General features: G+C 42.4%; 1 protein-coding gene across 1 annotated transcript; it reads right to left on the minus strand.

The window, feature by feature from the left end:
- Positions 1-377: 377 nt before the first annotated feature.
- LOC134461216 (macrophage mannose receptor 1-like) lies at positions 378-15,375 on the minus strand. Its single transcript, XM_063213992.1, has 6 exons — positions 15,211-15,375; positions 14,157-14,195; positions 7,388-7,786; positions 6,931-7,269; positions 1,225-1,325; positions 378-645 (listed from the first exon to the last, which is right to left on the minus strand). The coding sequence occupies exons 1-6, from the start codon at positions 15,371-15,373 to the stop codon at positions 514-516; spliced, it is 1,173 nt and encodes a 390-aa protein (XP_063070062.1). The 5' UTR covers positions 15,374-15,375; the 3' UTR covers positions 378-513.
- Between the last annotated feature and the right edge of the window lie 1,443 nt (positions 15,376-16,818).

A 16,818-nucleotide genomic window follows, 5' to 3' on the forward strand; every position in this document is an offset into this window, starting at 1 on the left:
CCATAATGCTGGAAGGCTTATGTATGGTACATCTCAAGTGGTTGTATCCCCTTGCGTCATGGCCTACAGCCAATCAAAATGCATTTTACTGTAGTAACATGTTGACCTGACATGCATGATGTAACACTCTGCGGTAATAACAATCAAATGCTGCACTGTGATCATAGCATAAAATGTCCAGAGGAAATGCCCAGTTTGTAACTTTTTTATTGTCATCTTTTCCAGTTTTGTTCATCACAGAGATCTAAGAATCACACAAAAGAGTCTCATGTTTTGAAATAAAAAAAAAAACAAATATGCAATTTCTGCAATATTGCATTTTTGGTATAATAAAAGTATAATAAATGTGTGAACAAACTCTGGCATGCACTATAACACCAGAAACAAAACAGGAAGATGAAGAACCCCCAATCAACTCTCCTCTGCAGTGCTGCACGTGTTGTGCCGTCTGTGAGTATTTTTCTATATAAGCTCAAAGCAGAGATATTAAGAGTAAACAAACTCAAAGTGTGTTTAAAGCTCATCTCTCTTCTTCTTCTTCTTCTTGCCATTCTTCTCCTTGTGGAACACCTTTCCATCGGGTTGCTTGCTCCAGCTCAGCTTGGTATTTGCTGGTAACCCCTTCTCCTTCTGTCTCTGCCCAATCTGAAGAAGAGAACCAGAAGTCATTTTAGATAACCAGAGGTCATTCAGTGAAATACATACAGATCATGGTCCCTTTTCATGTAGCGACAGGCAAATTTCAAGGCAGCTTAACCCTATCTATGATGCCATATATTTTCAGATTTTTTTGTTATTTCCATTAGTGCATTACCTAAATTTGTTGGAAAATCCATTATGGCGAGATTTTGGACATAATAAGATAATGATGTCATAATGACATCATAATAATAGATAATTAAACAAAAATGATGTCATTCATAGATGTCCATATGTAGATCATCTCCCCCAAGTTTCATAGTCATACTGTATTCCGTTCATGAGTTATGGGGGGGGGGGTGTCAAAAGAGCCCGCCCCCCAGGCCCAGGAATGCCAAAAAAGCCCAGTCTGAATAGGGTTAAAAGTTACCGCAGGTCAAATTGTGGGTCTCCCCACAGTCCAGAGAGTTAAATAACTGGGTGACAGGTAAACACAATGAAAACACAGTGAGTGTCGATTCGGATAAAAGTGTCTGCTAAGTGTAATGTAATGTAATGTAATGTAATACAGGGGTGGCGGCTCACCTGCTGGAGGAAGGCCGCCTGCACCATAGGATCGTTCACATCCACATGAGGTTCCGCCTCCAGATGCACTCTCACCATCTGAGTCCTTCGAACCATGACATCTACACAAGGGAAATGCACAGAGAAACACATGAAATGTCTTATTCCATGAGCCAGACCAGATACCAGTACCAGCCACATAGACCAGGAGCCCAGGGGGGTCAGCCTAGTTGGGAAGGTTACCAATTTTTATGGGTACTATGATGTCTGGTATGGTCCCCAGATAGAGGAACAGCACGTCTGCCGGGTTCCCTCTGGTGGGTGTGGCCAGGGGGGCTGTAAAACTGGCACCCCAAAAATGGGCTAGATCAGTTGGTGAGGTTACCACTTGGAACCTGTTGTAAATTGTTCATCATAGTCCCCTGATAGAGAAATGACCACTGCCAGACATTTTTAGTGGTGGGTTACCCCCGGCAGACGCCCCCGTATGATGACACCCCCAAAAATGGGCTAGATCAGTTGGTGAGGTTACCACTTGGAACCTGTTGTAAATTGTTTGAGATGGTCCCCTGATTGAGGAATGGCCACTGCCAGACGTTTTTGATGGTGGGCGGGGCTTGCCAGACATCATTAATTGGGGGGTAAAAAATGGGCTAGATCAGCTGGTGAGGTTACCTCTTGAAACCTATCATGAATTGTTCATCATATTCCCCTGATAGAGAAATGACCACTGGCAGACATTTTCAGTGGTGGGGGACCCCCGCCAGACGCCCCAATACAATGACACCCCCCAATATAGGCAAGGTCATTCACATAAGGTTTGAACCAGACATGGTACAAAAGACAAACAACACACCACTTTTTTTTAGATAATTCCAACGTGGGGAATTGATTGGAAGGGTCAACATGTTCATAGAAACTTGTTGTGGGTACTTTTCAGGACAAAAATGACTTTAATTTAACAAATATTACAAATCCGGGCAGGAACCAGTTTGTAGGCTTTCAAAATCAATGCAAATATGACATGTTTCTGACTTAAAAGTGCATTGTGTACAATGGTGGCCAGAATATTTCATTAATATTTACAAAATAATAAACCAATATGTATCATTATGAACAAAGTACAGTACGTTTTGCTGCTTAAATGTCTCTTTCAAAATGGCAGACAATGGAGAACAATGGAAAGTGCAATTTTCCTAGTCATAATGAATACTTTAATGATAAATCATAATGAATACTAGAATTTGATGTTGGTAAGTATTCATAAAAAAGGTAACATTTTGAATGGGCGGTATGAATTCTGGGAAATAAACAACTGAAAATATTACTCTGGTGCACCTTTAAGTAATGCATGGAGAAATTACGCTGACATTGAAGGCCTGTGAATTGTACTAAGAAACAGCAATGTGAAATTCCCACTTTCCAGCAGTTCTGAAGATTTAGTATCAAAATACTCGACATTGGCATACACAGGACTGACATTAACAGACAGACATTGAAGTGGAAGACAGGGCTTGTAACAGTATATAAGTATTGAGAAATAATTAAGTGAACAAATAAAAAACAACTGAACATTTGACACTGACAAAGAAATCCTCCCTATCCTGTTAAATTACTACCAACCATAATGCATCATGAAGTGCTTTGAAGGGCATGTCAGACATCCAATAATAAATTCATTCACCCTCCCAGGACCTCTTCTTGTTCATATAGCAAACAGTGCAAAGGCATCAAGAAAGTTGTTTTAGTGGGGGTCATCTGTGTTCTAAGGCCAATCCCATTTCTACACTGCTGTTGTATTCCGCTGCTGGATTGCAAACTCTCCTATGGCCTCATCCATGTCCCTTGATGTACTGGCATGTCTCCTAGCATCCCCTCCATGCTGTGGACTGTGGTAGGGGACACAGCAAACCTACTTGCACAGAGCACATTATGAGACGACTTGAATGAGTGGCACTAGCTGAGCACAATGTTCATGATGGATGGGAGGAGAAATACTTGCAAGGATTGGGATTGGCCCTAGAACACAGATGACCCCCACTAAAACAACTTTCTTGATGCCTTTTTTTTACATGTTTGCACAGATAGACACACACCTATAGCCTACCTATGGAATTGGTGTGCACAGTGACTGCATCTTTACCTGCAGTATTCACAAGGACTGGCTGGGCCCTGTAACATACAACACACCATTATTATGCCCCCACATGAACATGCTCTATGGGGTTAAGAACAGAACCAAATCTTAACCTTGAAGGACAACACACATCTTTTAAAAGTTACCCAACCTGTGGGGTTTTGTTAAAGTACACCAGGATAAGACGTTAACAAACTTAATATTAAACAAAGTCCAAATCATAATGCCTAAATACAAAAACCCTGACTGGTGCGGCAGCAGCCACAGGTCCAAATAGAGCACCTATGAAGAACCGTCAGTTCCTTCAGCTTTTAAAGGCAGCTTGATTGCAGAGTGAGGTGCCATCAATTAAGCCACTCCTTAACACCTAATGGAGGTCAATTTGATAAGCTGGAGAACAAGGCAAAACAGGACATGCATGCAGTCTTCTTAACACCATACATGTCTTCTTGTTGCTGCTGCCCCCAAGGAAAAGACTGTGTGCACGCACTCGCACACACACAAACATACATGGAACTGCACTATACGCATAAATGGTGTGACTTTTGTCATGTGCATTACACCCCTTTTGGTTGAAAACATTGAGGGGGAAGCCAATGCAAGTCAATTGACCTGTAGACTAGCGTTGTTCATGCTCAACATGCCGAAAATGTGTTGTGTTGCCGGCTATTCAAATATATAATATTTATATATATATATATATATATATATATAAATAATAGGCCTATAGCCAAATAGCCGTGGCTGAAGCATGGACTGTGTTCATTTAGGCTAGGCGATGTAGCATGTAAGTTAATGAGACATTCAATTTGTTTTCCCCCAATAAGGGGCTTAACACACATTCACGAGCAAAGTACCTAGATGGCCGTTCATACGTATGTGACTACAATACTCACAACAACTGCCTGGGCACCTGCAATATGCAACACACTCTGCTGCTTCCAAATGTTGTGACTTGATAACTGGAACAACAAGTATTTCTTAGTACTTGTATACTGTTACTGGTCCTGTCTTGCGCTTTAATGTCTGTCTGTTGGTCCTCCTGTATATGCCTATGTTAAAGGGGCATGTCACTAATTTGGGGCTTAATACAGTTAAAATCGTTTGCCAGGGTTTATAAAGGTGGTAAAGTGTCTTATTTTTCATGTTAGGCGTTATCTTGCTTTAAGACAAGTTAAAAGAGGGAGTATATCGCTAAGCTAGTGAGAGTCAATGGATCACAGTAGCATGTGTGATCCATTGAGTCTCACCAGCTTAGATACTTACTCGCTCCTTAAAACTAGACAACACCTAACATGAAAAATAAGACATTTTACCACCTTTATAAATCCAGGGCAACGATTTTAACTGCATGCAGCCCCAAAATAGTGGCATACCCCTTTTAAGTATTTTACTTCTAAATCTTCAGAACTGCTGTATAGTGGTGCAGTAGTGCATAGTTGTGCAATTTCTTGGTAGGCCTATAATTCACAGGCCTTCAATGTCAGCGTAATTGGTCCCTGAATTGGTCCCATTCACAAATATTAGCCTACCTTTTATGAATGTTTACCACCACCATCAAATTCTAAGTATTCATTATGATTGGGGAAATTACACTTTTCATGTAAAGGGGGATCTCCTCAACATCTTAAGCTGCAAAACCTATTGTACTTTGGTCATAATAGTGAATATTAATTAAATATTCTGGCCACCATCCTACAAAATGCACTTTTAAGTCAGAAACACGTCATCTTTCCATTGATTTTGAAAGCCTACAAACTGGTTCCTGCCCGGATTTGTAATATTTGTTAAAGAAAAGTCATTTTTGTCCTAAAAAGTACCCACAACAAGTTTCTATGAACATGTTGACCCTTCCAATCAATTCCCCAATTGGAATTATCTAAAAAAAAGTGGTGTGTCGTTTGTCTTTTGTACCATGTCTGGTTCAAACCTTATGTGAATGACCTTGCCTATATTGGGAGGTGTCATCATATTGGGGCGTCTGGCGGGGGTCCCCCACCACTGAAAATGTCTGCCAGTGGTCATTTCTCTATTAGGGGAGCATGATGAACAATTCATGATAGGTTTCAAGAGGTAACCTCACCAGCTGATCTAGCCCATTTTTTACCGCCCAATTAATGATGTCTGGCAAGCCCCGCCCACCATCAAAAACGTCTGGCAGTGGCCATTCCTCAATCAGGGGACCATCTCAAACAATTTACAACAGGTTCCAAGTGGTAACCTCACCAACTGATCTAGCCCATTTTTGGGGGTGTCATCATACGGGGGCGTCTGCCGGGGGTAACCCACCACTAAAAATGTCTGGCAGTGGTCATTTCTCTATCAGGGGACTATGATGAACAATTTACAACAGGTTCCAAGTGGTAACCTCACCAACTGATCTAGCCCATTTTTGGGGTGCCAGTTTTACAGCCCCCCTGGCCACACCCACCAGAGGGAACCCGGCAGACGTGCTGTTCCTCTATCTGGGGACCATACCAGACATCATAGTACCCATAAAAATTGGTAACCTTCCCAACTAGGCTGACCCCCCTGGGCTCCTGGTCTAACAAGGTTAACTGTTCACCATTGAACTGACAAGCATGACTTCAACCAGAGCCGTGGAAGTAAGAGTTCAGCTAATCACATTCCATTTTTTACACAACAATGGCAGCTTATGGATCGCCATAGACACCCTGTGTCTCATATCGTCCACTTGTGTCAGTGCACTGACCGTTAGTGCATAGTGCACACAGTGCACTGAGGTGTTTTGTCGTGAAAAAGTTTGAGCACTATGCTGTGCCCTCACTGGAAGTGACGGGTGAGCATAGCATTAGCTCACCAAAATATCAGTTGGCTACTGTTTACAATGCACAGCGTCACTGCTTGTATTAATATTTCCTTCACCGCAAATTTCAACTATCTTGCATACAATACTTAGCTTCGCATGAAAAGGTTGGTGTCTCAGTAACATCACTTACAGAAGTAGGAGACTGTTGACCAAACTTTTCTACTGAATTTGAAGGCCACGTTTCTTCCATTTCATTAATATTATTTCATTATTCATTAACATGGTGGCTGTCTAGTGTGTGCAGTCTTCATCGTTCCAGCACTGCGTTTTTGGCCGTTGTTAGGGCATCATCCAGGCACTCTCAGTGCACTGAATTTACCGAAAATGTCAGTGTGAGCGCCGTACGCACTGAAACATAGTGTCCGAAGTGTACAAGTGTGCGATATGAGACACGGGGATAGATCCACTAGTTACAGGACGTGGGCGTAAACCACAGAAAGTAAAGGGCAGTGGAAAATTAGCCAGGCTGTGCCATCCTAGTGGCGCAACACTTTCAGCGTTGTAACTAGTCAGGTGAAGAGCAATGCAAGTACTTTCTGAGTTCCCGCATATACGGGAACTCCTCCCACTTTGTCGATAAGCAAACAACCATAGCAAACCAAGAGAGGCAGGTCAACCATGCCGTTTGGGAAACGTTAATTGTCATGCTCTTGGTCAGACCAAGTCTCGAAAAGATTTGAACGTTGTCGATGATTTTCAGGCTAGTGGAAAAGAACCTTATTTGAGCTTTGCTGTTTGTGATAGCCAGAGAAGAACTCACCAGAGCAGATGAAGATTTTATGTTGGTTACAGGATTCATCATTCCACTGACCAGAAAGAAACATTTCTGCACAGTCTCCATTTTCATTAGCATAGTTGGGCTCTCCAGAGTACCAGTGGCGGAAGGAGGAGTTGCTGCCATCTGACCACTCCCATGAGTCTGTGAACAGGCCGATCCAGGTGTCTTCATCATGTCCATCTGCTGGTCCTCTAACGTGATTGACAATTAGGTTCTCTATCTCGTTTCTCACGCTGGCCAAGTCTGTGTATCTCTCTCTGCAGTATCTCTGAGCATCTAGCCAGTTCTTTCTTTCTTGTACCAGCGCAAATGTGTCTCTACCTGTGGTAATGAAAAGTGGCACAACTGTAATGACAGAAAAAAATGCAACAAACAGCTTTGCCTACATCATGTGAAAATCTGCATTAAAGACTGAATGAGCCAATAACAATGGTCTCACCATTGCAACAGACAAAACGTCGGCTGTCGAGGCAATTGTAATTGTGCCACCCTCCCCTCCCGTTCATGGCCACACACTCCTCCATAACAGGTATGTTATCTGGCTGGCCTTCAGCCCAGTTTCTGAACTCAGGCTCATTATCTCTATGGAGAGCCCTATCCTCCGACCAGCGCCACTTAACACTATTCCCATTCTTCAGCCCAATCCAAGCCCCCACTTCCACCAGCACAACGTCTGCATTCTGCATTGCAATCGTGATCTTCTCTATTTCTGCCATGTCATCTATGGTGGCGAGGTCAACGAAGTTCTCCCTGCAGTACCGCTGGGCTTCTAGCCAGGTCTTGCTTTCTTTCACCACATGGAACTGACGTGGCATAGAGGAGAAGAGACGGCACACACCTGAGAGGGGAAAAAGGGTACAGACACACACATGGACGCACGCGGGCGCACACACACACACAAACACACACACACAAACACACACACACACACACACACACACACACACACACACACACACACACACACACACACACACACACACACACACACACAAAGAGTTGGGGAAGGTTTAGTGTTGACACAAGAGAAGACAAGACTTTCAATGTTTGAACACCAATGAAATGGACTGCAAAAGCCATGTGTCACACTTTATATCCTTGTTCACTTGGTCTGCCATTATAAGGGCCAGCGTAAGAGCCAGCCACACCAACAAAAGAAAAGCCTCATTCTTACATGAGAACACAGTAAAATGTGGTGTCACTTTCAGAGTAAATTTATAACCCAGAGGCAGCAAGACTAAGCACCTCTCTTGCAGCCTTCAAGAAACAACTAAAGACATTCCTCTTTCGAGAGAATCTACTAGACTAATGATTGAACTGGCCTTGCCCCAGGGCAGAATCCTGACATGATGTTTAGTTTAGTTTAGTTTGTGAGTGTGTGTTTGTGTGTGTGTGTTCTCGTTATTTCCTCTTTATTAAAAAAAGAAAAAAAAAACAACAACTAACCCCTCTTTGTAATTTGCACTTGTTGTTCTGTATATCTCCTGTGCACTTTGTATTTGCTTGTGATGTTGGCTTGATTATGTCCTCTTCTGAAAGTCGCTTTGGTTATAAAGCGTCTGCCAAATGCAATGTAATGTAATGTAATAATGTAATGAATCCAAGTAGAGTATTTGCAACTCTGTGGAGAACCAAACTACTATAACATGGTCAAAAGTCAGGGTAAAATTCTGCAGGTGGCCATTGTTTTCAATTCTAGATGTTTACACAATATTGAGTAGAATTAAAGATGAGATGTTACAAGGACCAAATAGTAAAATTATCACCATTTTTGAGTGGGATCAAATATAACCTGAATTAAGTTAATTTCAGCTCTTCCAGAATAATATTAAAATTGGTATTTTTTCTGTGAAGAGGGTGGACCCATGAACAGGGCAGCACAGACATCAGACATTCAGATTAAAGACAGAGGAAGCACTAAATATGTAAGGGATGACTGACGACATGGTGTTAGTTCGGCTATAGAAAAATAATGCACGCCGAGGTGGTAATCTGGCCATGATGCGACGTGGAGTGGCCGTTACTCCTCGAAGTGCATTATTTTTCTATATCCGAACGCTGTGAAGTCAATTATCCCACTTACACCACGGTTGCCACATTTGTCTGACATTTATTTTGGGAATAATTTCCATGCTTGGCTAAAACAAAAGCTTGAAGTACAACTACTTTCTTCCACCTCAAGTTGCGTCTTTTCATAATTTACTGGCAAACTGCCGATACTTATTCTAAACTGGAGGTTGGTAATATGGCCCAGACCCAGTTGTTTGTTCTATCACATTTGGTTGTCTAACCCAGTGTTTCTCCACCTTTTTTTAGGCGAGGCACCCTTTCAATTCATTAAAATTTTCAAGGCACCCCAAACCAAACAGCCGTAACATGGCACCGCATCCGATACCACACAAGCTTAGAAAAGAAACACATTTGGAGACCTCACACGACCTACGTTCAAAGCTGACAGGGGCGAGTCGCCCCAATGTTCTGCGTGTTTCCATATGTATGATGTGACGTGTCAATTCATCGTGTGATGCTTGCAACCTTTGCACCTATTAGAACGTTACTTGCCGCATTGATACACAAGTGTCATGTGGTCAGAAAACTGGGAATACGTAGCTCCTTAATGCGCGCTGTACCTCCAGTGGCACGCTGTTATAGTAGTGGTGTCAACAATGATCGTTTCGGCGATCCAATCCAATGCGGGGCATGGACGATCCAGGATCGATGCGGCAAGTTCCAGGATCGATGCGCCATTTTTTTTAAGTTTCAATTACCTCCGTGGAAATTTCGAGAGCAAATGAATGTTAAATTAGATAAAAGTACTTCAAAGCATTGCAAGACTGATACAGATTGATCCAGACTGATCCAGAAAACAGCCAATAAATTGTTGCTCAGTATCTGACGACTTGTTTTGCCTCATCATAACTGATGAAACATTTGCTTTGCTTTCAGTAGAAATGTAATGCATTGCAATGCATTGTAGAATTGAGTCGGATCGGATCGGATCGAATGGCATAGAATCGGATCGAATCGAATCGAATCGGATCGCTACCTCCCGAATCGTGATCGAATCGGATCGTGAGGGCAGTGCCGATCCACACCACTATGTTATAGACATTGAAATGTAACTACCATAGCACTAAAATACTATGACACAACACAGGCCTTTTAGTAATGCACCACAACTTGGTCATTACCATACTGGTAACAACAAATGTATAAAGCCGCGTCTTAAGGGGTTAATTGGTGTGCAAAATAATCAACATTACATTTAATGGATCACAATGGGAAATTCAACCCTGCCGTGGTATAATTCTCCATTAGCGGACAATAGGAGACGCCAAACTCCAATGACTAACTAGTAAAATACCAGTGTACGGTAGAATTAAAAATGTAAAGGCCTTTACAAGGGTGTAACTTTGGCTTTGACATTGGTGGGGACAGGGACCTAATCCCCCCACCCCCACCCCCCAAAACTGCTACAAATGATATACCTTCAGTCGGTGTACAACCGAATCAATCAATGTCACACATTGATAGTTTACATGTCTGTTTACTTCTGCCATGAAACGGGTATCCATGAAACAAAACATTACAATAACAGAAAAAATGTAGGCCTACTTTATTTTCAACTATACAGCATGCAGTTAGCCTAAGTGATTTATATTTAAACAATGAACTTTCCTTCTGCAATGGTGTATTATGCGCTGGTGTTTATGGCTGGTGAGGCACTGACTTTTCCAATTCAGATTTTCAAATATACAGCTACAGTATTAGTAAATATCTGCCAAATAGGCCTACCTATAAGTTTCATATGTCATAGCTTTCTTAACATAAGGTAGGCCTACACATAGGCGGCGCTACAGCAAGACTGTTGGGGAAGCTAAAAAAAAAAAAAAAAAAAACGTCATCGGAGAAACGGAACATTTCCATGCGCAACTGCAACACATATCCATTCTGGCTATTATATGTTAAAACGGCTTGCCATATGCACGTGCCGTGCGCCAATGGAACTCTCAAACGCGACAGGCACACACACACGCACACCAGGGCCGGTTATAAGCATAGGCCGGCTAGACAGTCGCCTAGAGCGCAATGTGAAGAAGGGGCGCCGAAATGGCGCTCTCCAATGCGTAATTTTGCGATATGGAGGTTTTTTTATGAAGTCGCAATCAACAAAGCGTGGCGAAAGCGCTCCTCACGGCAAAGCGCCCCTCAGCCAATAGTAATATCGCTTTCAACTGTCTCTGGGAAGTCTGTGAACCAATAAACAGACAGTCCTGAGAAAGGGGGCGGGACGAGTGACAGCGTGCGATCTATTTTGAATTTGGACACTCATTCAAGAGACAGACAAAGGGCAAGCGAGAACAGCAAAGCTGCTCTGCTGGGTGGAATTGTTATGTTCTCATTAAACCAGTCATTGCATGATGCAGGAGTTGCAGAGGGTGTTTTGGAAGTATGTGGTTTAATCAGAAACCGTTTGTGGTAATGTAAAGCCTAATAGTTATGAGGCTACTGTTTGGAATTAGAGGGAAAAAGAGCTTTGCTTTTGATCTGAGAAATCGCTAGTTAGCATGCTAACATTAGCCAAGTATGCCAAGCAATGAAATCCAGTAAAGTAGCTGTTAGTAGCCTACTCACTAACACCCACCTGACATCATAATACTTGCTTAGGTTGACCAGCAATGTAAAGTAAGACTGGTGCCATGTTTAAAACAAGTTTAGCTGCCATATCTCCTTCCATCCACTTGAATGAATTACCTGCTTGTTGTAAGCTTAAAAAAACATTGTTTCCAGACCAGAATGACATATAGGCCTACATTAATCATGTAAGAGAACCATGCACAGCATGTTTTCATGCTGAGTGATGTAGTATTGCAGACAAGTGAGGCTATTTACTATATTTTGTATATAATGAAATTCAAAAGCGTGACAGCTTTTCTCCCTTTCTCTCACCCTGTCCCTCCGGTTCAAACACATAGATAGCCCCCTTCTCATTCTCCTACTCACAAATGCACCCCTATTTCCAGTAGGCTACAGAAATGAAATTGGTTTGGAATCATAGACAGCACAAATGTGTAGCTTATTAAAATTGTTATGCTGCCATGCTTTGTGATGCTGTAGGTCAGTGTTTCCCAACCAGGGGTACGTGTACCACTAGGGGTACGCGAGCACACTGCAGGGGGTACTTGGAAAAATGTAATTTTAACAAATACATAGTCACACTGCAATGGAAAAAGTGATGTAAAACATTAGTTATATATAACATGAGTTAGGGGGTACTCCTGGCACAACAAAAAGGCTTAGGGGGTACATGAGACAAATAAGGTTGGGAAACACTGCTGTAGGTAGTGTAGATAGGCTATCAATGCAGACCTCCTTGGTAGGCCTATTGTCTACACATGCATTTGACATGCAAATGTACTGTACCACTCTCCTGGCATTTCAATTCCATTTTACAATTCAAACACATTGATAACCTCCCTCTCATCTGGGGTTGGGGGCACCACCACCATTACATCCAAGACACCACACAGTGAAGGTACTTTCATGCGACTCAATCTGATGTGTTGGTCGGCTGTCCAAAATCCATTTGATGCAAAACAGTTATTGTTCTTGATGCTATTTAGTTAAGCTTACTACCGGTATTACTCTTGTGTTCTGTAAGGTATAAAAAAAAAGGGGGGGGGGGGCGCCAGAACTCAAACTCGCCTAGGGCGCCAAATAAGCCAGAACCGGCCCTGACTGACATACACACACACACTGAAGGTATGGGAGGAAGACGGCTAGTTGCCAGACCATGGACTATTATCTCCCAAAAATGTCTCGAGCAATCAAATCATACACCCGAATGTTCAACTTCACCTGTGACTCTTTCTCTCCATCGCCGTCTGCCTGTGTTGTAGTGTGGCGTTGTGATGTTGGATCTGTCACCTGGACAATAAAATGGGCCATGAATGCCATTTCATTGAAAAATGTTGGATAGCTTTTTTTGTTTGTTTGTCATTATGCTAAGGTGCCCGCCGACGTTTTACAAAGGCGCCCTCGTGATAAATCTGCCTCGTGTTATGTTGACGAGGAGTTATTGTGTCACTGTCACAAACATTCTATCATTTGCAGGAGGAGTACCATCACAAATATGTGATTAGAATTTTGCCCAAATTTTGAGTTCTCATTATGATGTCATAATGTCTTTGCGAGATTTTTAACACAGACGTCTATGGGAGCTGTAGAGTGTTCCAGTAAAATTCTAGAAGCACCTCTAGAAATTCCTTACTCCTCAAAGGGTTAACATATTGACAGCCATTGGATATTCAACTGCACAACAGTCTCTGCAGTTAGTTGTGCCATCGTAGACAACTTGATTCATAGATAACGAGTTTGCCCTGCTAACGGGCTGTGTTCCAAACGTCATTTCATTAGCGAGTGATAGTGTGACTTACAGATTTCTTTGAAAAGTAGCTCAGTATGTCCACTTTTTTTCTTTTGCCTGCCATCTCACTTGGCAGTCATGTGCCCGTGTCACCCACGTTGCACCAAAGATTCTGGAACGTTAGCCTGCCAGAGTAATTTAATAAGACGTACCGTGTGGTAACACCACTGATTAGCGCAGTGATAGAACCTACCGAAAAGACCTCAGCTTCTTCTTTTTTTTTTTTGGCGCTCCTGCCTCCTAGCAACCATACACAACCTAGAGTCTCACGTGAAAGAAGGGGAAGGCACAGCCAATCAGATTGGTCGTCAGCCTTTGGCAAAGGACTTTTGGTTAACCCTTTCTTCGCCGCAATGCGAATGAGACGGGAGAGCGTTTTATCCCCCCCAGCCCCAGTGATCAAATTGGTGCGGACAAACGATAATCGCTGGATATTGGTGGGGACGCGTCCCTTATATCCATGCCGAAATTACGCCCATGGGCCTTTATGTACTAAAATGTGATATGATTTTGACACAGAGATAATTGCATAATTGCATTTTGCAATTGCAACATTGCACTTTTTCACAATTCATATGTTCAAATAGGCCTATAACTTGTAGTTGTTGTTACTGTCACTGTCATTTTCAAAATACAAAATGTATGTCCCACTAATGTGATTCAAATTATTTGATAAACACAACCTAACAGAAAAAATACAACATAACAGTTGAAGACACTAACCTAGACCCAAAAAATGAAAACATTATCATCCAACAGGCGTAGGTGAAGCTGCACTGACCTGTGAACAGGAGCATCAGAAGGAGAAAAATCCCCATTTCTGTAGAAGCCGAGAAGAAAATGTAGAAGAGGTTTATTTTAGGTCGTTACACAGACCATTTTATTTTCATTTGAACCTTTATTGAATTAGGACTGTCCCATTCAAACATTCTCACATTCTCTTCTCACATTAAAAAAATCAATTTATTTAAAACACAGGAGCTAAAAATTGTGTGAAATATATCTAAAAGCAATGACATTCCTCAGTGAACACATTGTTCATTTCTCTTCTAAAAGTATCTAATGAGGGTATGAGAAACCATGTTCTGTGCAACAAAGATAAGGAGCAAAAAAAGAAAAACCTGTGCGGAAGTTTCCACAACACTGCCTTAGCAATAGAAAGTAATGTACAATTAGGTTTTACAAAGGTCAAATACACAAAGGATGTCAAGGTCGTCAAGTAATGTGATGCTGATGGCTGTAGTCACGATGACAATTATTTCATGGTGAGGTGAGCAAATTAATTCAGCATGTTTCATTATTGTTATAAATCATCACATGTATCACATCACATGCCATATCACCACTGCATATAACTGAACATTAGGCCTAGTTGTAAGCATGCGTTGGGCAAGTTACACAAAAACTGTAATGCATCACTGATTACATGTTAGTCTTTTCAAAGTAATCCCTTACATTACAATATAACTATAGACCTATTTAAAATGTAAGGCATTACACTACTTTTGCATTAATTTAGTTACTCTGGACAAAATAGCTCAACATGGATCTAGCAATTTACAGTGTAAATCAAACTGAGTCATGACTCTTTCACTTTCAATCCAGTGTGTGTTTCGTCAGCATGGAGACTAAAAGTAGAAGGTTCAGAAATGACTTCTTTCTGACCCACTGAACACCATTGATATCCAGGTTACAGTAAAAAAAAGTATTGTAAATTAAATTACTTGCATTGTAACTAGTATATATGACAGCGTTTCCCCCTGCAGAAAGTACTCTAATGCAATTGTAATGCGCTACTCCTGACACTGGTTGTACAGTAAGTGTGATCATCTCACCAAAGAAGTCGGAGAGCAGTAGCCGGAGGTATGGTGGGATGAGGTCTACCCTGTCTGTCTTTGTGAGTGTCCCGTCGTCCTGCACTTGCACTTGCCAAGCTGTCCCAAGGGATCCCTCCTTTGCACTACTGTATGCGTGACATGATCGAACATGGCTCTTCATGAGTTACCTACTCCCTTGCAAATAAAAGGTCATCAACAGATGTCCTAAATGAATGCCTCCTTGTAAATATGTCTCATATATTCAAAACATGCAAAGGAACTTGTAAATAAATGTTGTTTGCCGGTTTGCTTTTCATGCTCTGTAGGTGCGGTGCCAGTGTGTGTGTGTGCGCGTGTGTATGTGTGTGTTGTAAAGATTGGCCCTTCTGCTGGCTCCATGTACGTGCATGTGTCTGCCTATCTGTCTGTCATCAGAGATAACAGTGGCATCCTTCTGCACAAATTACTGCAGGGGGAGAAACCCCAGAGGCCCCAACAATGAAGACTCTCTAACACAGTGTTTCTCAACTGGTGGGTCGCGGAGCCTTGGTGTAAAAAAAAAACGTAATTGCTCTAACATCTTCACTGAACCCCAAGTCTTTTGGAACCTCACAATGCCATGGAGAGGGGCCCTTTCTTACTGTCTGTCCCAGGGGTCCATGGAGGAGGGCCCTTTCTTACTGTCTGTCCCAGGGGCCCCTGGAGGGGGGCCCTTTCTTGCTGTCTGTCCCAGGGGCCCATGGAGGGGGGCCCTTTCTTGTTGTCTGTCCCAGGGGCCCATGGAGGGGGGCCCTTTCTTGTTGTCTGTCCCAGGGGCCCATGGAGGGGGGCCCTTTCTTGCTGTCTGTCCCAGGGGCCCATGGAGCCGTAATGCATTCCTGAAAGAGAGGGAAATATCTGTAGATCTAAACTTCTGTACAGAGGTGTCAAAAGTAAAAGTAAAAGTAAAAATAAAAAAGAAACAGTTTCCTTCCAACACAAGTAACTTGTCTGAGTAACCAGTAGACCCACATACTTGTCTAACGATCAGCTAATTCTGCACTGGTTGGATCAAGTTTGTGGTGGGTCCTTCCTAGGTTTTCAGTGTTTTTCCGTTACAACACAGGCTGTGTCTCAAATCACACACTTGTGCACTTCGGGCACTGTTTTTCAGTGCCTAGGGCGCTCACGCTGAAAATTTCAGTTGAGCCAGTGCACTGAAAGTGCCAGGATGGTCCCCTAACAATGGCGGAAAAATGCAGTGCTTGAATGATGGACACTGTACGCACTAAACAGCGGCCATGTTGACAATGACATGGAGGAAATGTGGCATTCAGTTCAGTAGAAGAGTTTGGTCAATAGTCTCCTAATTCTGTAAGTAATACTGATGGGACACCAAGCTTTTCATGCCAACCAAATTATTGTATGTGTGATTGTGGGGTCCTTTGGGGTGAAGGAAATGGAAATACAAACACCAGACGCTGTGCATTGTAAACAGTAGCCAACTCATATTTTGTCGAGCTTATGCCATGCTCAGCCGTTACTTCCAGCGAGGGCACAGTGCATAGTGTTCAATTTTTTCCACGACACTATGCACTAAAAACTTCAGTGCACTGTGTGCACTATGCACTGACTGTCAGTGCACTG

This window comes from Engraulis encrasicolus, chromosome 2 (assembly GCF_034702125.1).
Source record: "Engraulis encrasicolus isolate BLACKSEA-1 chromosome 2, IST_EnEncr_1.0, whole genome shotgun sequence".
Taxonomy (NCBI): Eukaryota; Metazoa; Chordata; class Actinopteri; order Clupeiformes; family Engraulidae; genus Engraulis; species Engraulis encrasicolus.

Excerpts from the sequence above, each read along its gene's own strand:
- LOC134461216 (XM_063213992.1), bottom strand. The coding sequence starts at position 15,373 with ATGAAGAGCCATGTTCGATCATGTCACGCATACAGTAGTGCAAAGGAG. Across the intron at positions 14,196-15,210 it reads ACTGCTCTCCGACTTCTTTG|AAATGGGGATTTTTCTCCTT; the intron begins GTGAGATGATCA and ends CGGCTTCTACAG. Across the intron at positions 7,270-7,387 it reads ACGTTTTGTCTGTTGCAATG|GTAGAGACACATTTGCGCTG; the intron begins GTGAGACCATTG and ends TCATTACCACAG.